At 53.3% G+C, this 22,501-nt stretch overlaps 1 protein-coding gene across 3 annotated transcripts in view; it reads left to right on the top strand.

Moving 5' to 3' along the window:
• Positions 1-22,501, top strand: part of EVC2 (EvC ciliary complex subunit 2) — a 63,493-nt gene that overhangs the window by 701 nt on the left and 40,291 nt on the right. For 2 of the 3 annotated variants that reach the window (XM_090267093.1, XM_090267091.1), the window contains exons 2-7: positions 662-730; positions 2,628-2,814; positions 5,654-5,763; positions 7,649-7,702; positions 13,191-13,325; positions 15,538-15,677. In XM_090267093.1, the coding sequence (XP_090123219.1) occupies positions 662-730; positions 2,628-2,814; positions 5,654-5,763; positions 7,649-7,702; positions 13,191-13,325; positions 15,538-15,677 (695 nt within the window). The remainder of the gene's footprint in view (positions 1-661; positions 731-2,627; positions 2,815-5,653; positions 5,764-7,648; positions 7,703-13,190; positions 13,326-15,537; positions 15,678-22,501) is intronic. The other variant, XM_090267092.1, reaches the window with a different exon arrangement.

The raw sequence follows: 22,501 nt of genomic DNA, 5'->3' as shown, positions 1-22,501 counted from the left end.
GATCAGCTCCGGTGTCTGCACCTCCCCAACCGCCTCTGGGTTCAGTCCCCACCCCTTTCCCTCTGGCCTTTGGTGACTGTTTTCTCTGGGTCTCCCCTACCCCCCTACTTGGAGCCCTGGTTCTCCGTTGGATTTTCCCAGGGGAGCCACTGCCAGGCTGGAGCAGGCAAAGCTGGTGGCTTCTCCACATGGAGGGCGGATCCAGTTCAGGGGAGGCCGCCCCAGACACTGCAGCAGCCCGCGTTCACTCGGTCCCGCAGTCGCTGCTGTGTGGCGAGTTTGCCCCGTCCCTGGGAGCCGCCATTAACGCAGTTGTCCCCAGCCTGCTCACATGGCTCTCTGCTGAAATGTCCTGCCTCGTTTGTTGCATCCCCTTGACAATGGGGGTCGCTTACCTGCACCCCAGACCAGGAAAAAGCCCCACTTCCATGTCCACATTCTTCTGTCCTCTAGGGTTTAAGTTCAAATCCTTTACACACTTCAAAAAAAAAAAAACAACCAAAAAACAAAAAAAAAAAACACTTCGAGATTACTTAAGGCAGTGACTAGACTAGCAGAATTAATTTCTTTTCACTGCGCCTTAAAGGTTCATCTTGTACTTTTATTAAATGTGTGTAGCATGAAATGTTTTTCCCTAATAATTTCTATATTTTTGTTGCAGCATGGAGACCTTTCAAGAGACATCCCAGGAACTCCTGAGAGTGCAGTGCTTTTTCAGAAATGCGCAGTGGTAAGTGTTCACAGGTGGCTTCTGCTTGAAGGGAAGATAATTGGGTTTTGCCCAAATCATATATTAGTGAGACTTTGTATTTAAGGACTGGCAGAGCACAGGGTTATCTACCCACGTCTAGCCACGTGAGTGATGAAGCGATCTGCAAGGGATTTGTTATTACTTCACCAGGGCGAAGGTTTTTCGTAACAATTAAATTGCTCGTGAAAATCCACTGTGATCACATAGAATAGGTTTTAACATTGATGTGATGCTCGATAGTTTAAAATGTTACTTACTGTCCTTTAGGTCTTTAATCCCATGGCATGGCTTCTCACCGTGTCCTTGTGGTGGGGGCCCCGTAACCACCCTCGCGGGCAGTGATTCACTAGGGGGACTCACAGGACTCAGCGAAGCTGGGGGGCTGCCAGTTACAGTTTATTACAGCAGAAGGGTGCAGATTAAAGCCAGCAAAGGGAAACAGAGCTCTGGAGGGACGGCCACGTGCTGTCTTCTCCTGGTGCAATTGTATGGACAGCATTTGTTTTTCCCAGCTGTGATGTGTAACGTCAATCAGGGCCGCTCACGGATTCTCAGTGTGGGTGGGTCACGTAGGTGTGGAGCCCCTGTGTGCCTGCCCTCAGTCTCCGCCCCTCTAGGGGTCCCCTGACACAGCTTGAGCCCCCACTAGGAACCACATTGTGAGCAGGAGCTAGCTGGTGCGGCCCAGGGCCGCAGGTATATGAGGACACTCTCACCAGGCAGGATGCTCCCGGGGCGTTAGGGGCCAGTCTCCCAGGAGCTGGTGAGGGCCAGCCCGCTCTCTGCAGCGTGCAGGGTTTGGCAGCCCCGGCCTGCTGAGCGACCCGTTTCCTGCCCAGCTGCGTCTTCTCCCAGGCCCTCAGGTGTCTTGTTCCCCCTCCCGGGTACAGTGTGTGCTCCCGCCTCTCCCGGGGCCTTCCTTCCGGAGACATCTTCTGCCCCGTGCATGCAGTCATGAGTGTGTATGTGTGTGCGCGCCTGCATGCATCCATGCACAGACCTTCCTCTTCCCCTTCACGTGGGTGAGGCTGCACAGGACGCAAAGCCCTGCAGCCTGCTTTTCACACTTGTGTTCCAGTCACTTCTCCCGGGACTTGCGTGGCTCCCCTCCTTCCTCCAGCTTCTGTGCCTCCTTCAGCAGGGCTGGGTGGAGCAGGGGTAGGGATGGTGGCAGATCAGTTAGAGAGGGCGGCGGCGCAGCGGCCGGAAGGGGAGTCAAGCTCTGGGGCCACTAGGCGGCTGCCAACAGCTGAGCCCCTCAGACGGGGCCGGGCAGAGGCGGGGGCTCGGGGTGGGGGGGTCAGGCCTGCAGGCTGGAGGCTGACCGGTGCAGGACGCAGGACGAGCCTGGACACCAGATGGCAGTCAGAGGCCCTGGCAGGGCTCTGGGGTCAAATCTTCAATACAAGGGACTGAGAAAGAGCCCCTGTTTGCTTTTCTGGGTGACCCCATTTGTCACGATCCCCCCAGCCTGACGTTGGTTCTGTGCTCGGATGTCTTTTTTTCTAAGTGCCTCTGTAGGAACGTTTTCACGGCATTTCAGGGTCCTAGTTACGTCGAAACTGTCACCAAGCAACAGCTTGGCTAGTGTCAAAACTCTCCTGGGGCCTCGGAGGTGGGACCTGATGAAGTCTCAGAACCTTTGTGAGACCACAGTGCCCTCCTTCGTCCTCCTGGAGACGTTTTCCACCGTGCGTGTGCAAGGATGAGTGTGCGTGCACATGCGTGCACCCCTCCCTACACGTCTGTGTCCACGCATGCACACGGACACAGACCTTCTCTGCCGAAAGACCTAACGTGCACGCGGCGAGCTGGAGCCTCATTTTGGGGACCTGAACTGGCCGTTGGCTCTGCCCTCACTCCGCCCCTGTCCTAGGTGTTGGGGCCCAGCGAGCTGGGGACAGCGCAGGTGCGTCTGCTGGTGAACAACAGCCAGACGCCGGCGGCCACCAACCTCTCCGACCTGCTTCTGCTCGACAACATCACCGGCCTCACCGTCAGGGGCTCGACGGGGAATAGGACCTCGGCGGGGTTCCAGGCCTTCAGGAAGAAGTTCCTGCCAGGTGATGACCCGGTGCCCGCCGTCGGGGACACACGTGCCCACAGAGCACATGCCTGGCCGCAGACATGCTCTGGGACACGTCTGTGTGTTCACTCAGTCAGTCGTCTGTGGGGGCGTCAGGGGAAGGGACCACCTCCCAACATCTCCCCCCGGCAAGCTGGACTTGTTACTTAAATTACAGAAAGGCAGGATTTAGGGAAAGAGTTAAAAAAAATTATATATATATTTATTACGAGGAATTTCAAACATAAGCAAAGATAGTTTATAGTGAACCCCAGTATGTCCATGACCCGCATGCCCCAAATTGCCATCACTCAATACAATGCAGAGCTTGTTCGGGGTGTGCTGGGTAGCGGTCTGACTACACGGAGGAGTGGGGCCCCTCGGAGCATGTTAGGGCGTGAAGGCACAGCGGGAGGACAGGTGTCGGTGAGGTCAGACAGATGACTCACTGGCCGACCGGCAGAGGTGGGGGGGCTTTGTCACCCGCCGGCACGTGGGTGGGTACCACCAGTCCTGCGGGAGCTGAGCTGCCTTGCTTCCTGCTGGAACCGCTCTCACAAGTAAGAGGGGCTAACTGGCGACGCACCCCGAACTTACCAGTCAGAGGAGGTGCCCTACCCAGGGAGGGGACACCCTGGTTTCAAGTCGGGGGGTGTGTATTTCCCTTGATGGGCTTAGTCTTCAAATCCACGGGGCTTCTGATTGACCTGAAGGGTGGTGGCTGGTCCTCTGAGGAAGGGGATCAGCTGTTGGCCAGGGCTCAGGACGGCCCTGCTCCCCTAAACCACCTGTCCTTGGCCCCCGTATGTCCTTCTGGGAATGCTGGTAAGTGGAGAGTCCTTTTGTCCTGCCTGGTAAAGGCTTTGGAAATGATTTAGAGTGTTACGTGATTGAAATGAACTCTCTCCAAGGCTGGAAATTCTCCCTAATTCTAATCCCCATTCAAATCATCTCCAGTCGTGCTATGCAACAAGGTATTATAAATCACGGGTTTGCAATGGGATTAAAGGACAACTGGGGTTTATTGCGCATGAAATCCTCCAACAGTGACCTGCCAGCATGTCCCTTTTGCACATTCTCAGGGAGAAATGAAAACCTCAGGAATGAATCTTCTACAAATTGAAATTCAAATATGTTCAAGGCTAAAAGGAATTAGAATCTGAGACCAAGATTTTAGCCCTTGTAAATTTTTAGACGTCCAGAATTCTTAAATTAACTTAGACTTCCTCAAACCAGCTTCCCAATATGCTGTTCTGTCCGGGCCCCCCGAGACATTGGTGATGTCTGAAGGGAGTGGGGTCCTTTCAGCTGCAGAAGCTGAATTAGTGAATGTCAAGTTTTCATGTTTTACAAAGTCAAAAGTTCAAGGACACAGAAGAAAGTGTGGTGTAGCCACACAATGGAATACAGCCGTCCCTCTCTGTATTGTGGTTCACTTACCGCGGCCTCGCTGTATTGCGGGATTTTTAAAAATATTATATTTAATTATTTATCGCAAATTTTTCACTGTCGTGGGAGTTTGCGGTACTTTATATGTATGTTGTTGAAGTTACGTAGGTTTAAGAGTGTAGAATATGTTTAAGAACATAATAGTGTTTATAAAAGTGTGGAAAAGGTTAATAAGGGAGTGGGAAAGGTTAATAAGGAACTGGGAACGGTTTATAAGTGTGTGGGAAGGGTTTATAAAGCCTTAAAATATTTATAAATACTAAAAGAATTGTCAGGTTCCCACATCGCGGATTCTCACCTACCGCGGTGGGGTGGGGGGCAGTGTCTAGAACGTAATACCCCCAATAAGTGAAGGAATGCTGTATTACTCGGCACTGAGCAGGAGTGAAGTACTGGTCCACGCTCCAGCGCAGGTATGCCCCCCAAAACATACGCTCAGTGAGCACATATAGTACGGTTCCATTCCTGTGAGCTGACCCCAAACGGCAGATTTGTCCCAAAGAAAGTGGATTAGTGGTGAGGGCTGGGGGGGGGGGGCGGGGCAATGGGAGTGACTCTCTTTGGGCACAAGGCTTTTTTTAAGGTGATGGAATGTCCTACAATTAGATTGTGGTGATGGTTTTACAACTCGATATACGAAAACAGGTGAATTGAATGGTAGGTAAATTTTATCTCAAAGCTGTTTCTTTTTTTTTTTTTTTTTTTAATCCTATCACAAGCTCAGCCCCAGAATCACCCAATTCAGACAACGTGCCGGTCTCAGTCCCTGGACAGGTCAGCTGCGTCCCCAGCCCCCAGGCCGTGGCTGAGGCTCCGAGGCAGCTGTCACAAAGAGCAGGTTTTAGGTTACAAACTGCCTCCGTCCCCATGAGATGCCCGGAACCCGTTAGTGGTCACAGCAGCCTTGACCCCCTGCCCCCTGCAGATGGCAGGCTTCCGCCTGCACGTCTCACCTCCGGAAGCGGTGCTGCAGGATCGCGGTGTCGGGCAAAACCTTCAGACCCCAGTCTCCCTGGGGGTTCCTCTCCAGAACCTGACCGTAGACCCCAGGCTTTGATGGAGTGTGTCCCCTCCAATGGCAGAGTCGCCTCCTGAGAGCAGGCGTTTCCCATGCTGGCTTCTTCCCTGGGAAGCTCGCCCTTCCGTAGGAACAGCCGATTTTTGTAATGAAGTGATTGAGGGCCAACTAGAGATCATGAGGTTGGGGACCTTACGTGAGCCCCCGGTGACCTTCACTGCCCCTCCAGGTCCTGGTCACGTGCTGCTTGCTATGCACACAGACCCTGCTGCCTGGAGGTGTCTGAGCGGCAGTCGGTATTGTCTGTCACCGGGATGGCCGCATGGCAGAGGCCCCTGTTGTGACTCCCGTGTGCCTTCTTTCTGGGCAGTCGGAGACTCCTTCTCTGTCAGCTACACAGTGTCACTCGAGGCCGGAGACGCTGGGCGCGGAGAGACCCTGATGCTGCCTGCGCAGCTCAGCTTTCAGAGCTCGTCACCGGTGCGTATGGCCTTGCTACTCTGGTTTTCTGTCTCGTCGCTGCCCAGCGGAGTTGTTCTAGAAACACCGACTGTGAGGGCCTGGGATCTGTCCCTCCCTCCCAGTCTCCTTCCCTCCTTCCTTCCCTCCCTCCCGTCTTCCTTCAGTGATACCACATTCTGGTTAGGTGCATGGGCCCTGGCATCTCACACACCTTACCATGAACCTGGGGCCCTTAGCAGCTCATTGAGACCTTGAGTAACTCCTTAGCCCTTGTGGGCATGGCGCAGGGTTGGTATAAAGAGAACTGATGCTGGATGTTGGTGTCTCGTGGCCTGCTGGAGCTGCCGGGACAAAGCACCACAGAGTCAGTGGCTGAAAAACAGCGGAGACTCATTCCCTGTCACTCCGGAGGCTGGAAGTTCAAGGTCAAGGTGCCTGCAGGGTGGCTTCCTTCTGAGCCACTCCTGGTGGCTAACTCACTGCGTCTTCACGTGGTCGTCCCTCTGTGTCCTCACCGCCTCCTCCTATAAGGACAGTGGTCACAGCAGATGTGAGCGCACCCTCATGGCCTCATTTCACCTTGTGGCCTCTGTAAAGACCCCATCTCTAAACAGCCACGGTCCGTCATCCTGGGGGTCGGGCGCCAACACGTGGATTTTGAGGGGACACAATGCAGGCCGTACCACCATTCCGATGTATGTCTTCATTTTTCATTCACCTTTTCATCAGTCCCCATCGGCAGTGAACGCGGGGGTTGTGTGGCCCCTGCCAGGCGCTGTGTATACCCTGGGGACGCGGGAGGAGGCAGTTCCATCCTTTCCTCCGGCAGCTTGAGCGCTAGTTACTTTGGTCAGTTAGTTCTGACTTCAGCCCCCGGAGAAAGTACTATTAAAAGGTGTGTACAGTGAGGCCCAGATGGGACTGCCCAGGTCCGGTGACAGCGTCAGACTCAGACCCCCTGCTGCTGGCTCCTCGCACCCCGAGGCGGACGGGTCTGTGCACAGCGTTGCTACTGCAATAGGAGAGAAGTCCCAGATAAAATTAAATCAGATGGAAGAGCCCCGAAGGGAAGGACCGGATATAAGAAAGTAGAATAAAACTGTCAGAAAAGACAAATGCCTCAGAAAAGAATTAAGTACAAAGTCAGGAGTGGAGGGCAGAGAAGAATAAAACAGAGATAAGCTGGCCCAGAAGAAATACTCCCAGCTTTCAGAGGATGGAAACTGAGTGAATCAGAGTAAAAATGGGAGCCGAGGTGGCCGTCAGAGACCAGCGTGAGCCCCTCAGAAGCCCACGGGGCCGGGAGTGTCTGCCGACCCTGCGGGAGAGCCGGGACCCGGGCGCCCGTGTTTTCTGACTCCACTCTTGGACCGAAAACGTGTTTCTCAAGCCCTGGAGTCTTTGTGGTAAGGGTGAGGACGCGCATTTCGCACAGACGAAGACCAGCTCTGCGGTGCCCTGGAAGCTCCCGTCTGCTTGGACCTTGGGTGTCAGAAGATGGGGCAGAGGGACGGAGGGACGGAGGGACGTAGGGGAGGAGGGGCGGAGGGAGAGTAGTTTGCAGACAGGGGAACCCGGTGAGGAGCTGGGCCGTCTGGCTCTCGGCTCTGGTCTGGCCTGACCCCAGCGCCAGACATGTCACTGGAAGGCCATGTGCTGCTGGTGCTCTTCTCAATTAGGAAAACCAGTGCCAGGACGTCACACAAGCCTTTGGGGGAGAGGGGGCTTGGCAGTTCTGACCTTTCCCCATTTTAAGACGCCCACAAGCTCCGACCCCCCAACAGTCATGGGCCCCTTATAGCTCCAGGCACAGAGGGTGGGAAATATGCCAAACGCGATTTCACATGTCAGACTCCAAAACCTGTTGACCAAAACGTCCTTTTTTTTTTTTTTTTTTTTCTAGAACAGAACACAGCTAAAAGCCCTTTTCACCATCACGGCAGAAGAAAAGGTAAAGGTAAGAGGAAATATCCAATGTGGACACCCCCTTATGCCCTGGGGTCTTTTTATGCCTGTGGGGTGGGGTCTCTTGTTCTCAGAGCCCAGGGAGGGGCCTGCTGCTGGCCCACACCTGGCTGGGGGCTCCAGGAGTCGGACCGTGTGGTTAGTTTCTGGAATGACCCCTCCATCTGTGCTTCTGTCCAGCCGCCCTCACACGCGCCCTGAAGTGTTTGTGGCCAGGCCAGCTGGGGACCGGGCTTTGCCTTTGAGAACCTTCTGGAGCTCCAGTCCCTGGGGAGGTCTCTCTGCTCCGTCTGTTCCCATTCCCGTTCATCCGTTCCATCACTGACTGCTCACACGCCCTCCCTCATGGGGTCCCGTTGTTCCTCCGCCTTGTAGCCACACTGTGCATTTCTTAAGCACCTACTGTGTGCCAGGCTTTCTGAGCAATTTACATATGTGAATCGGGGCATCTTCACAACCTCAGGAAATGGATTCTATTTTTAAATTGTCCCTGTTTCATTGTTAGGGAAACCAAGGCACACTTAGGTCATGTAATTTGCTCAAGGTCACATGGCTCGTGTATCAGGGTTCCCATGAGCACCCCCAGGTTCAACGCCTCACTGGGAGGACTCGCAGGCGGCACGTGTAGTCCCACTCATGGCTGAGATGTCACGGGGAAAGTCTGCCAAGGAGAGTCGGCCAAGGGCAGGGGCGCGAGGGCGGAGTCTGGCGGGCGGGCCCGTGACATGCTCAGTTCCTCCAGCACTGAGTTGGATCACCGCCTGGGTTGTTGTCCACCAGGGGAGCTTGTCAGGGACCCAGCGCCAGGGTGTGTACTGGGGGCCGGCCACATGGGCCCCTGTGCCCAGCGCATCCCGAGGTTCCAGGCCCCCAGAAGGGAGCAGGCGCGTGGCGTATACCTGCTCATTGGCACAGCAGTAGGCACTTCCTTATCAGGGAAAGGCGGGCCCCTGTGCGGAACTGCGTTCCCTGGCGCAGCCCGGGGCCGGCCTCACGCGCGGGCTGTCCGAGGCGCGCAGCCTGGGCCCGCGGGGTGCGCACAGCTCGGCGTGGCTCGTAGGCGTTCGGGCCGGGGTCCAACCCAGGCACATGCGCCCCAGAGCCCTGCTGCCTGGCCGTGGGGGGGCGTACGGCCTCCCAGGGAGCCAAGGTCCTGCCCGGGGGGGGGGGGGTGGGGGGGGTGGCCCGGACGCCTGCGGGGGCCCACGAGGCTGAGGTCTGGGGGGCAGGTGCAGACAGGTCCCCGGCTGGTCCGTGAGCTCCCGGCGGTGCGCGTGCCTGACTTGTCCTTGCGTCCCCCACGGCGTCCTACCCTGTGGGTGGCACTGCACAGGGGGACATGCCTGACGGGGCGGATTGTCACCAATGGTGGTGATTACTTCTCAGGGGAGGAGGCGGCAGGTCGTTGTGTGATTGTAATAAAAGTCAGAGGACGTTGGTTTGGTCAGTATTTATGAGCCTCCCTCCAGGCCCCAGAAGGTCTCCTCGGGCGTGAGATGGGTCACGCAGGTCTCAGGGCTGCCTCCAGCCCACCAGGGCCTCAGGGGCAGCAGGCGCGGGTGTCCCTTCGGGCTGCAGACCCACGGGCACAGGCGTGGCAGTGGAGCGAGGGGGCGGAGCCAGGAGGCCTCGGGCTGTGAGTGGGAAGTCATGGCCTCCGTGCGTGGTGGCCCTGAAGTGTTGTGGGGACAGCATGCTCTTGGCCCCGAAGGCCTGGCTTTGAAGCCCTGTCCCTCCACTGATTGTATGTGAACCTGTGCATGTGACTTACCTGCCTGGGCGCCCCCTCCATAAGGCGCTTATCCATGGGAACGCGTGGCCGTGTGCGCAGCGCTCCGCACGGCGCTGGCCTTTGTGAGTGCCCCGCTGCGTCAGCTGCCGTCACCAGGGTTACCGCTGTGTGGCACGGGCAGGCGTCAGCCCCTGCACTGAGCTGTGATCATCGCAGATGGATGGTATGGATAGAGTCTCAAGGTCGGATACCCATGGGGGCCATGCGGGTGCCGCAAGTGTGTGAGTCAGGCCCAGGCGAGATGCTGGGGCGTCGTGGAGCCTTGGGCAGCAGGAGTCTGAGATCGCCCACCACCCGCTAACCCCACCCGCCACGCTGAGACAGTCAATGAGGAAAACAGAGGCCTGAAGATGCACACGGCGGTGACTGAATTTGTGAGGTGGTGAAACACAGGTCGTACGCACTGTGGATACTGTCGGGAGGAAAAGAGCTGTGGGTGGGCTGCATGGCAGGCTTCCTGGAGGAGGGAAGATTTCCGTTGGCCTTTAAAGGAAGGGTTTTGTCAGAGAGAGGAGGGATGTGCTAAACTGAGCAGCTGGAAATCTGACTTCAGGCCACGCCAGTCTGTCGGTGGACGGGAACCGCGGCCTCGGTGCCTGGCACCGCTGCGACACACGTGAGGTGAGGCGGGGCGTGTTCTGGCAGGGTTGACGTGGGCACCTGCGAGGAGAACGTCCTCACACGCGGGAAGTGTGACAGTGGCAGTGGGCGGGGCTCGGCAGTGAGGACAGAGGCTGCTGGGCCTTTTCACCAGGCAGTCAAAAAATACAAAGTGAAGACACACAGGGACCCATTGCGTGCCCTGGGATCCTGCGTCTCTTGGAAGAGACCTCATCATGTCCTTCAACTCCTGTTACTTTCCCGAGGGTGAAACTGACATGTCCTAGATAGAGTCTCTTTAAAAGGAAAAAACGTCACACCACAGGGTGCGGGACATGGCGTGCTGGGACATGTCGCTGCAGCTTGTTGTGTTGGCCCCACGTACCCAGGGAGGGGCTGGGCGCCATGCCTCACATGGGAGAGCAGGAACCTCGGTTCGAAGCCAGAGATGGACGTCGAGAGCAATTGTGACGTCACCAGCGAGAACTCTGGTGGGTTTGGAGGGAGAGATGTGGGAAAGCCATCGGAGCTTTCACCTGAAAATATCAATTTATGAAACTAGATGAAAAAAATTGAAAATGAAGAGTAAGGTAGGAGGATTCATCCTCATAAATACTAAAAAATTCTAAAGCCACATTAGGTCAATATTCAACTTTTACAGGGAAAGGCAGACCCGTGGAACGAGCTAGAATATCCACGCATACATGCGTCATAAAATGGTATTTCCCAGCACTGGGAAAAGAGTATCACCGCTCATTTTGACTGACTGGACCTTTTGGGAGAAAACGAAGGATGAGTTTCCTCACCAGGTTAATACCTACCCACACAAAGCCGGTGGTGTAAGGGGAGTGCGGGTGAATATGATATGATGTGACGGAGCCCGTGGAGGAAAACCGTGGACGTGGGTACACCGGCAGTTGGAAACCTGACATTTACACACAGCATGAAGCAAGGCTAAGTGACGACCTTGGGAAAACATCTGTAACCTACAGATAAAAGGACCAATGCCTTTAACAGAGAGAAAGCGCCGGTAGCGCAGGAAGGAAGAGAAGCCCCGGCAGAGAGCGATGTGCGCCACGAGGATTTCTGTCTCCCATGCAAGCGTGACGGTGGGCGCACTGGAGACCCGCGGAGGGAGCCTGTCACCGTGGGCAGAGGTGTGTGGCTTGGAGTTGAACTTGGAGACTTGGAGCTGTGCCTTCTCTGGCTGGGGTGACCGCACCTGCCTCCTACCTGTCAGGTCCTGCTCCCCCCTACGCCCAGCCCATCATCCCCTCTGGAGTGATCTCCCTAAAGCACAGACCTGCTGGCTTTCTGTTCTGGATGAAGCCCGGCTCCCGGGACCCCTCGGGCAGGGTGACCGCTGCTGCCTCCCGGTGCCCTGGGCCCGTTTTCCGCACGGCTCTGGTGTCGCACCTGCTGCTCTTGGCCTGCCTGTCCCTTGGGCACCTCCCACACCTCCTGCGAGTGCTGACCAGCATCTCCTCCGCTGGGATTCCTGAGCCTCACCCAGGCATGCTGGTGGAGCCGATGACGCCGGGACATCTGGGCAACCTTGTCACTCGGTGACACGGAGGTTCTTGCCTTGGTTGGCACTTAATGCATCTTTGTGGACAGCAACATAGATTTCTCCCCCGGAAGAGACTTGAAAGATGATCGAGTTTCACTTCCTCCTGCGAGAGGGAGCAACGCAGGCAGGAGAGGCTCTGGGAACTGGCCGCGGCCCTGAAGCTGAGGGCCCCCAATCCCGCTGGGCAGTAGCCCTCTGGTCCCCCTTGTCGCCTGATAGGTGGCTTATTAGTGAGTGAGGGTGTCTCTGCCTGTGATTGCCTTCAAGCTCTTGCTCTGCCAACACCGTCACCTGGGGAGACAAGTCTCCGCCCTCAGCCGCTCCCCAGAGGCTGCGGGACGATGGCTGGCAAGCCCCTGACCCTCGGCTGCTTGGGTCTTCAGCTCAGAGGGAAGCATTTCAACTAGATGACCCCTGAAATCGCTTCTAGAGAAATCATTCTGTGTGCTTTCCCCTTTCAGTCAAATATTTTCTGGTTTTGAGGGGATGGGTGGGTGGAATTTAATACGTGTCCATGGTGGACATCTTGAGGAAACACCCACTCTGCACTGGAGGGGGAGGGGGAGGGGGAGAGTTGGGAAAATGAAATAACATTACCTCATAATCCCATCGCCAGGGAGAACCGTTGCCAACACGTTAGCGTCTTGCCTTCCAAAGAGAGTAAGACACTTAAGGATAAGCCTAACCGAGAGGGGAAGGACTCGCACACTGAACACTGCAAACCGTCGCTGAGCGGAACGGGAGAAGACACATGTAAGTGGCAAGTCGTCCTCGTACGTGGGTGGAAGACCTCATATCGTGAGGACCCACAGAGTCGATGCCACATCTGTCAAAATCCCAAAGGCATCTTTGTGTAGACATAGAAAAACCCATCCTCATATTCACATGGAATCTCAAGGAACTCAAAGTTGCCAAAACAATCTAAGAAAGAACAAAGCGGGAGGTCCCACACTTTCTGATTTCAAAACATAGCACAAAGCCACAGCCATCAGAACCGTGTGGTACGGGCATAAAGACAGACAGGGTCAGTGGAATAGACTCAGAAGCCCAAGACAAAACCTCGCGCGTATAGTCAAATGATTTTCGACAAGAGTGACCATTCAGTGGGGGCGGGACAGTCATTGCAACAAATGACGTTGAGGAAACTGGATTTCCACGTGCAAAAGAGTAAAACTGGGCTCCCGCCTTACAGCACATGCAGGCCCCAACTCAACACGGATCAAGTACAGTGGAAGGTCTAAAACTATAAAACGCCTAGAAGAAAACTCGCGGGGAGCGCTTCGTGACATGGGATTGGCAGTGATTTCTTGGCTGTGATGCCGAAAGCTCAGGCAACAAAAGAAAAAATAGATAAATCGGACTTCTCATAGGGGAGCCGCTTAGTAGGTGGCACGTGGGGTCCCAACCCAGCTCGGTCTCGCTGATGTCCCTGTTCTGCTCTAAGTAAGTTATGACTCAACTTGAAAGGGGTGAAGTGTGACCACAGGCGAATCCCTGTCATTCTCTTGTCCCCCGTAGGTTCTGCCAAACCACGGCCTGCATGTGGCCGGGTTCTTCGTGGCCTTCCTCGTGTCCCTTGTGCTGACCTGGGTCACCCTTTTCTTCATGGTTCGCTATCAGTGCTTGAAGGGAAGCCTGCTCAGCAGACATCAGGTGAGTCTCCACGCACGTCTTCTTCTGGAGGGCCGTTCGGCTGGTGGTGGGTGTGAAGTTGAAGTTTATCCTCCAATTCAGTGGGTCAGAATCCCCTGGGGAACTGGGGACACATGCACACATCCAGGCCCCCCTGCAGAGACTCTTACTGGACTGTGCCCTGATGTGCCCCCATCCTTAGTCATTTTTCAAAGCTCCGTGGGTGATTCTAGCACGTGGCCAGTGTAAGGGACCCCTGCAGCCTAGCTAGGTAATGGAGGGCCCACCTGTGTGGCCAGCCGCGGAGCCTTGCCGCGCCCTAATTCAGGTTCTGTTCTGCACTGCCTGCTGGGATGTCTTTGGAGACTCGCTTCATCCTCTGGGGAGCCTGGGCTCCCTTGCGTGGCTCATAAGGACCCTGTGGTCCTGCCTCTGGCCACCTCGCCTGCCACTTCCCGCCTCACTCCGCAGCTACCCCTCCACCCAGTGACTTGGTGTTCAGACTCCCCCCAGACGCTTCTTCAGGCCCCTCTGCTCTTCCGTGAGCATAATTTTGACCCGTTCTTTAAGACTCATCAGCTTGGGACCTTGTCTGTCCCCGGAAGTTGTCACTGGCCGCTTCCTGGCTAAGTCAGGGGCTTCTCTCTGGGTTCCCATGCTGGGTTCTGTAGACCCCACACGGCACTTACCCCAACCTGTTGGCCTCCCTGTGAGCCCCGGCATCTCCGCATTCCTGCCTCTATCTGGCTGCCCCAGAAGCACATCCTGAGACCAGAACCCACATGCAGGTAGTCTCTGGGAAGTGACCCCAGGGAATGATGGGGAATGCTGGGGGAGCGGGTAGGAAGGGAAGGCAGCCAATCAAGTTACCCCTATGGGCACCTGGAGCTCTGTTCTGCTCGGGAACTCTGGGGACAGTCAAGTGAACCTCAGAGTTATCCACCTGAGCAGAGAAGGGGCTGGAGTATTTATCTACCAAGTCCCACTGGTTATTGGTTGAGGACAAGGGAGAGGGTGACATTTCCCAGGTATGGACTCCGAAGGCCAGCAGAAGCCTTCAGGGAAGGAAGCGTAGGTGTTGGCTGGTAGGTCGTGAGCTTGTGGGCACTGAAGTGGCAAGGGTGAGGGGACATGGGCAGAACAAGATGGTGTCTACTACAATCCCCACTGCCCGGTCTGGAGCCTGGAGCTTAGAAGGCACTCAATGCACATGTGAAGGAATGAAGAGGCCCCGGCCAGTTAGTCACTTCTATCTTATAATTCTGTGTTCTGGTCAGAAAGCTGCCAGGTTCTTGATGTTGATGCCCATCTGGCCAGAGGTAATTTTCCTCTGCACAATGGTGATGATGATGATGGTGGTGGTGATGATGATGGTGGTGATGGTGATGATGATGGTGGTGATGATGGTGGTGATCATGGTGGTGATGATGATGATGGTGATGGCGATGATGATGGTGGTGGTGATGATGATGGTGGTGATGATGATGGTGATGATGGTGATGGTGATTTTGATTGTGATGATTATGGTGATGACAGTGATGATGATGATGGTGATGGTGGTGGTGATGATGATGGTGATGGCGATGATGGTGGTGATGATGGTGGTGGTGGTGATGATGGTGATGATGATGGTGGTGATGTTGATGACGGTGGTGGTGGTGATGGTGATGATGGTGGTGGTGGTGGTGGTGATGGTGATGATGGTGATGTTGGTGTGATGGTGGTGATGGTGATGGTGGTGATGGTGATGTTGGTGTGATGGTGATGGTGGTGGTGATGGTGGTGATATTGGTAGTAGAAATGGTGATGGTGATGTGATGATGGTTATGATGGTGATGGCGGTGGTGGTGGTGGTGATGATGGTGATGGCAGTGGTGGTGGTGGCGGCGGTGGTGGTGGTGGTGATGATGATGTTGGTGTTGGTGATGGTGGTGATGGTGATGGTGATGATGATGGTGATGATGATGATGGTGGTGGTGGTGGTGGTGATCGTGAAATACTTCTATAGGTCTTTACAGGTTGCGATGATCCATTCGTTGCTTTGTTTCATCCACACAACTCTGTGCAGGGTTATTGGAATTATGATCCCATTTTGTTGATGAGGAAAATAGAGACAGGTGGTGTGGACAGCCAGGTTCTCTGACTTTAGATCCCCACTTCCCTCCTGACTTTTCTAGCACATGGCATTCACGAGAAGGCCTACTCAATCGCTGCTTCTGAAATTCTCCTACAGGTTCAGCACCACGAGAGCAAGGTGGAGCACTCCCCCTTCACCTCGGCCGATGCTGTGAGTGAAGATCTTGCCCTGAATGACCAGATGATAGACATCCTGTCCTCCGAGGACCCCGGGAGCATGCTGCATGCCTTGGAAGAGTAAGACTTGAACTCACATTATACTTTTTGGGTGTGATGGGTGTTTTTATCTATAGGGGCACGAGTACGAACAATGAGTGTATTTCCTTTGTTCATAAGCCCATTCATTCAGTCCTTCGTCACGAAGCAGCCACAATCAAACAACTGCGATACACTGAACACTGTGCTTGGTGCTTGGGACAAGAGATGACTAAGACATGGCTTATGCTATGACACAGTCGGTCCTAGTGACCGTAAAAGTTTGACGAGCATCATGCGAAAGGGAAGATCTGGGCTGGCTGAGCGCAGACGCAGAAATTGCCTCTGAGTGGGTCATGGATGTGCTCCCCCGAGGAGGGGATATTTTAACTAATCCTTGACGCCTGGGTAGAGGCTTTCCAAGTGGATTAAAGGAGAAAAGGCTTTTGAGGCGGAGGGAAGGAAGGGCAGATGCCACAGTCCCTGCTCTCAGAGGCAGGTAGACGTGGAGACAGATGAGGCTTCAGATGGCAGAGAGTAGGAGGGCCGTCGGTCCCTGGTCTTTGATCCGGTTTATCTGGGGCTGTGCTCCCATGTAGCCTCAGTTAAGGTCCTGAAATGAAGGTGTGGGATGGAGAGGGGACTCTGCATGTCAGGCTCCGCAGTAGGCACTGGGGCCCGGGAATGGTGTTTAATTGGGGAAGACTTGTGTTATTTTTTTAAAGTATATTTTATTGATTATGTTGTTACAGTAGTTTCAGTTTTTTCTCCTTTGATCCCTTCTGCCCAGTACCCCCTTACCCCAGCAATCCCACCCCCTTAGTTCATGTCCATGGGTCGTGCATGTAAGTTCTTTGGCTTCACCCTTTCCTGTATTATTCTTAACTGCCCCTGTCTATTTTGTACCAACTGATTATGCCTCTTAGTCTCTGCACCATTTCCCCATTTCTCCTCCTCCCTCTCCCAGCTGGTAACCCTCCAAATGACCCCCATACCTATGATTCTCTTCCTATTCTGGTTTGCTTAGTTGAATTTTGTTTTTATTTTTTAGATTCAGTTGTTGATAGCTGTGAGTTTGTTTTCATTTTAATGTTTATAATTTTGATCTTCTTTTTCTTAAGTAAGTCCCTTTGACATTTCATATAATAATGGCTTGGTGATGATGAGCTCCTTTAGCTTTACCTTGTTTGGGAAGCACTTCATCTGCCCTTCCATCTAAAGCAGTGGTTCTCAACCTTCCTAATGCCGTGACCCTGTAATACAGTTCTTCATGTTGTGGTGACCCCCAACCATAAAATTATTTTTGTTGCTACTTCAAAACTATAATTTTGCTACTGTTATGAATTGTAATGTAAATATCTGATGGATGTATTTTCATCGTTACAAATTGAACATAATTAAAGCATAGTGATTAATCACAAAAACAATATGTAATTATATATGTGTTTTCTGATGATCTTAGGCGACCCCTGTGAAAGGGTCATTTGACCCCCCAAAGGGGTCGCGACCCACAGGTTGAGAACTGCTGATCTAAGTAGCTTTGCTGGGTAATCTTGGTTGTAGTTCCTTGCTTTTCATCACCTTGAATACTTCTTGCCAGTCCCTTCTTGCCTGCAAAGTTTCTTTTGAGAAATCAGCTGAGAGTCTTATAGGCACCCCTTTGTAGGTAATTCTCTACTTTTCTCTTGCTACTTTTAAGCTTCTCTCTTTATCTTTCACCTTTGGCATTTTAATTATGAGGTGTCTTGTTGTGGGCCTCTTTGGGTCTAACTTGTTTGGGAGTCTCTGCGCTTCCTGGACTTATATGTCTGTTTCCTTAACCAAATATGGGGAGTTTTCCTTCATTATTTTCTCACCTAAGTTTTCAGTTTCTTGCTCTTCCTCTTCTCCTTCTGGCACCCCTGTGATTTGGATGTTGGCATGTTTAAAGTTGTCCCAGAGGTTCCTAAGCCTCTCCTCATTTTTTTCAATTCTTGCTTCCTCATTCTGCACTGGTTGACTGTTTTTTTCTTCCTTATGTTCCACATCATTGATTTGAACCCCAGTTTCCTTCTCTTCACCATTGGTTTTGTGTGGCTTTTCCTTTGTTTCACTTAGCATAGCCTTCACTTCTTCCCTTATGCGTTTGCCGTACTCAAGCATATCTGTCAGGTCTGTGAGCATCTTTATCAGCAGTGTTTTGAACTCTGCATCTGTTAGGTTGTCTGTCTCCTCTTCTGTTAGGCTGGCTATCTCCTTGTCACTTAATTCTCCCACTGGAACCCTGATCAGTTCCCCCTTTTGGGCCATACTTTTCTGTCTCCTCATTCTGACAGGCTCCTGGGTTTGTTTGCTTCTGTGTCTTAGGTAGAGCTGTCACTCCTGTTACGTTATAAGGAACGGAGCCTTAGGTATTCTTGTCAGTACAGGGCGACCTGTTTCACCACGTTGTGGCGCTGTGTGTGTGGGGGAGGGGTCCGAGAGGGAACAATGTCGCTTGCTCAGCACTCGCCCCTTTTCCAGGAACTCCCGCTTTGTATGGGACTGGTACCCTTCTAGCTGCTGCCCTGGCCGTCGTTCCCAGAGTGAGTGTATCTGCAGATGTTCTGGGACTGTGGGGGCCCTTTAAACAAGTGGACTCTTCTGAGATTGGCAGTTTCTGTCTCTGCCCCAACCCCCACTGGTCTGCACAGTCAGGAGCAATGAGGCTTAATTTTCTCCAGCCCTGGGACCGTGAGCTGCATGGTCTGGTCAGGAGCTGGGAATGCTCCCCAGGTGTCCCTCTCCACTTTTTAAAATGTGTGACTTTGCTTTCCCCCAGCCTGCCGCGGCCACCGCTGCTGCCACCATCACACTGTGTCCTCTCTGCCCCGGCTCCGCCCCTCCTACCTGTCTGGATGAGTATTTCTTCTTTATATCTTTGTTTGTTGGACTTCATGCAGCTCGATTTTCTGGAACTCCTGGTTGTCTCTCGTTATGAGGTAGTTGTATTCCTTCTTAGCTGTGGAGGGAGATGCAGCATGTCTGTCTACGCCCCCATCTTGCCGGAAGTCAAGACTTGTGTTTTAAAGGACAACTCTGGATGCACACGGAGGATGGCTTAGAGGGGCGGGGCGAGGCCAGGCTGTCTGTGGTCAGAGGAGGGCCTGTGATCTAGGGGGAACAGCAGACCTGGGAGGAGCCCACAGAATCTGGGCACCTGACTGTGATGTTGGCAGGGGGAACCTCAGGTGACTCCCCAGTTCTGGGTTTTGTGTGTTGTTTGGGTCTTTTCTTTTTCTGAGTGGGAGGGGAGGGAGCATCCCACAGCTCTGGTAGGTGCAGAGCTGCAGGGATGCCCAGCCAGGAGGAGTGAGGGGGTCCCCCTGCACCAGAGTGCGGGATGCAAAGTCTGGGCAGAGATCCTTAAAAGATCCATGTATGCCAGACACACCACCTGAACAGATGGGATTTTCACATCTGAGTTTTTTCTTCCTTTCGTTGCTTTCTTATTACACTGAATTATTAGTGATGGGGTCACGTGTGAGCCCCTTAAACTGGATTCTATTTATGGCAAACGTTCTCTGATTCTGGGTTCAAAATGCACAGCTTCCCTCGGGGAGCAATTTCTATGGATTTGGAGTGATCACAGGGTGATAAAATGAAACACTTCTATTTTTATATAATACCTTATAGTTGTTTAGCAATTAAAAATACACAGTCTCTCTTCCACCGCTCAGGTACTTTGGTCCCCCCATGCACCTCTTTGTTGGGACATCTGTGTTCTGGATTTGACAATCAAAGAGTGTGATGCTCAGCTCAGGGAAGAGGTTTATCCATAGTCACACTTCTAGTAAGTGACAGAACAGGACTTGGGCGTTCTCAGTGTTTAATCTCAAGCACATTATGGTTTGTTACGTATATTCTTGGAGCCTCAGTTTTCTCATCTGTCCCCTGGGAAATTGTAAGCTGCCTCCTTGAGATACTGTCACGGTGACTGTCATGGAAGAGACACGGTGGTAATGAGTCTTTACTGCCGTGTGGCCCCTGAGCCTGGTCTGATTTAAGGGGAGAAAAGCAGAACCTGCAGAGACACCTTCCAGATGACCAGGGTTTCCATGCGTCTTTCTCAAGAGTATTAGTGGCAGCAACTGAACGTGGGAGAGCTTGGAGGCAAAGCTGAGCAGCTATGTGATCCTGTGTCCTTGGAACCTGGAAGCGATGTCCTGTGGCCGTGTCCTGTGGCCCATGTCCTGTAGTGTGTGCTCTGTGGCCGTGTCCTATGCTCTATGTCCTGTGGTCCATGTCCTGTGGTGTGTGTCCTGTGGCCCTGTCCTGTGGCCCATGTCCTGTGCCATATAGAAATGGACCCAAGACAGAAACAGAAACAGAGTGTGCTGCCCCTGTGCCCGGAGTGCTAAGTCCTTGGTCTGAGGGAGCAGCTCTCTTAGATCTGACTCAGGCTCTTTGTGAGCTGAGTGGGTGCTCTGGGTGGGAGGGACTTCCATCCTTCTTGGAAGGGTGCACTCTCCCGGCTGCATTCCTCCATGCCCTGCTAGGCTTCCCCCCCTAAGTGCAGGGCTGACCTTGCACCCAGCTGGGAATCGGCCTTGTTAATCCATTTCTGGGCGTCGGGGTCGGACAGCGTGGCTAACTGAGCTTTGTGCAGACTCTCAGATACGAGCCTTCATTTTAGTTTAATTCCCTAACCAGAACGCCAAGGGTGACAGATGAAAATTTGGCACACTGCCCAAGAGGGAGGAGGGAGGAGAAGGAGGATGAGCAGTGGGAGGGAGGAGGGGAGTCACTGACAGGTTTGTAAATGTCTCTTGTTATATGAAGTGGTATGAGCAGGCAGGTGATTCCCAAAGTGTTCCTAGCTGGAAGTCGGTTTTTGGTTGGCGTGATCAGCACCTGGGTACTGAAGTGGCCAGTGGATAGTGTGCCCTAACCTGACCGGAGCAGAGGTACTTGAAAATTAATCCCCCTTTTTTTGATTCAGGAAGGGGTCGAGTGTCAGAAACCTCCCCTCCCTTCATCCCGGCGTGTGTGAAATGCTCCTGCCGCTGTGGTTTGCTGGTGCAGGCGTGCTGGGTTTCAGCCAGACTGTGCTCCTGTATCTCTGGCATTTTGCATTTACGTCTCCTCGGGAGCCGATCCTATTTTGCCCGAAGCGTGTTTAACATCGGTACCAAGCATGACCGGAGACTGCCCTGCCTGAGAGCTGTCTATCCCTCCCTCCCCGCTTCCTCCCCTGCTTCTGCCCCCCACCCCGCTGTCACTCTATTGAACGCCAGTTCTGCTGCAGACACCGTGGCTGGGTGCTCGCTGGAGGGACCCGGTGACAGATTTTTAATCGTGGCATTGTGGGTTACTTTTTATCTTTCCATCTCGGCTTATAGGAGCGCCTCGGAAGAAAACGTCCCTCCGAATGTCAGGGGCTTCATGTGCCTGGAAAGCTGTGATGGTCTCCCCATGAAAAATAGCTTTTTTTCTCCAGCCAATGACTTAGCCATTTGTAATTCTTCCCTGGGGGTTAGCTGGGATTCTGACTAGGCCATTAGGTGGCTTGAATGCCCCCTCATTTCTAAGACCCATCAGAGCAATTACTTTGCCGGTCTCACTGACTTATTTACTTATTTGGTGGAGGATGGGGGAAGAGAGGAAGAGAAATAGCAACGTGAGACGGAAACATCAGTCGGTTGCCTCTCACATGCACTCCAACCGGGAACTGAACCTGCGACCCAGGCATGTGCCCTGATTGGGAATCCGCCTGCGGTCTTTTGCTTTGCAGGACGATGCCCAACCCACTGAGCCACACCGGTCAGGGCTGGCTGATTTTTTTTTCCCCCTTTATTTTGACGAAAGCATTCCTTAGTTTGCTTGGTTGTTTCTCTTCTATTCTGATTATTCACAGACTGCCTCTCATGGACAGGACCTGAGGAAGGGATGGTTCCTCGATTTTTATCAGGCTCCTTGGCTGTCGTCCTGATGGATGGAGGTGGCTCAGTGCCAGGCATGCTGGGACCAGAGGAGGGAGGAACTGCGTGCCACTGGCTGGCCCCGGAAGCATCTAGAGCAGCGGTTCTCAACCTGTGGGTCGCAACCCCTTTGGGGGTCGAACGACCCTTTCACAGGTGTCGCCTAAGACCATCAGAAAACACGTGTATAATTACGTATTGTTTTTGTGATTAATCACTATGCTTTAATTATGTTCAATTTGTAACAATGAAAATACATCCTGCCTATCAGATATTTATATTACAATTCATAACAGTAGCAAATTTACAGTTACAAAGTAGCAACGACAATAATTTTATGGTTGGGGTTCCCCACAACATGAGGAACTGCATTACAGGGTCGCGGGCGTTAGGAAGGCTGAGAACCACTGCCCTAGAGGCAGGGAGTGCCTGCAGCAGTTTTGCTCTGGCCTGGCTCTCCCCTACGATGGTATTTAATTCTCGCGGCGACTCTCCCAAGGAAGCCGACGTGCAGAAGGGCTTACGTCTGCTTTTGCCTGAGGTCACACACGTGGTGAGGGGTAAGGGCCGGGCTGGGCACTTTTGCACCCACTGTTCTACTGATGTGCAGCTTTTTTAAAAAATCGAGCTGAGATTTTTCCAGCGAGGCATAGAAACAATAAGAGAAGAAATTCCAAGCCTGTGTTTATTTCCGTTATTAGAAGGAAGCTTATTGCTGTCTTTCGGTGCTACCAACACGGCCTTCTCAGCGGTCTCAGAATTGCGTCTCGTACAGAGTCGGGGTTCAGAGGGCGTTTGCTGAGCCTGTTGAAAACAGGAATTGAGTCGTTTTTCATGGGCTGCCCACTGTGTGACGGGTTTCTCACAACTGCCGTCCTTTCCAACCTGGAGAAACCCGCCCAGCGATGTGGCTTTGTTCCTCATCTC

The sequence above is a fragment of the Furipterus horrens genome, unplaced genomic scaffold (genome assembly GCF_987537825.1).
Source record: "Furipterus horrens unplaced genomic scaffold, mFurHor1.1.pri manual_scaffold_2, whole genome shotgun sequence".
In the NCBI taxonomy this organism is placed as follows: domain Eukaryota; kingdom Metazoa; phylum Chordata; class Mammalia; order Chiroptera; family Furipteridae; genus Furipterus; species Furipterus horrens.
This window is presented reverse-complemented; position numbering and strand designations above follow the sequence as displayed.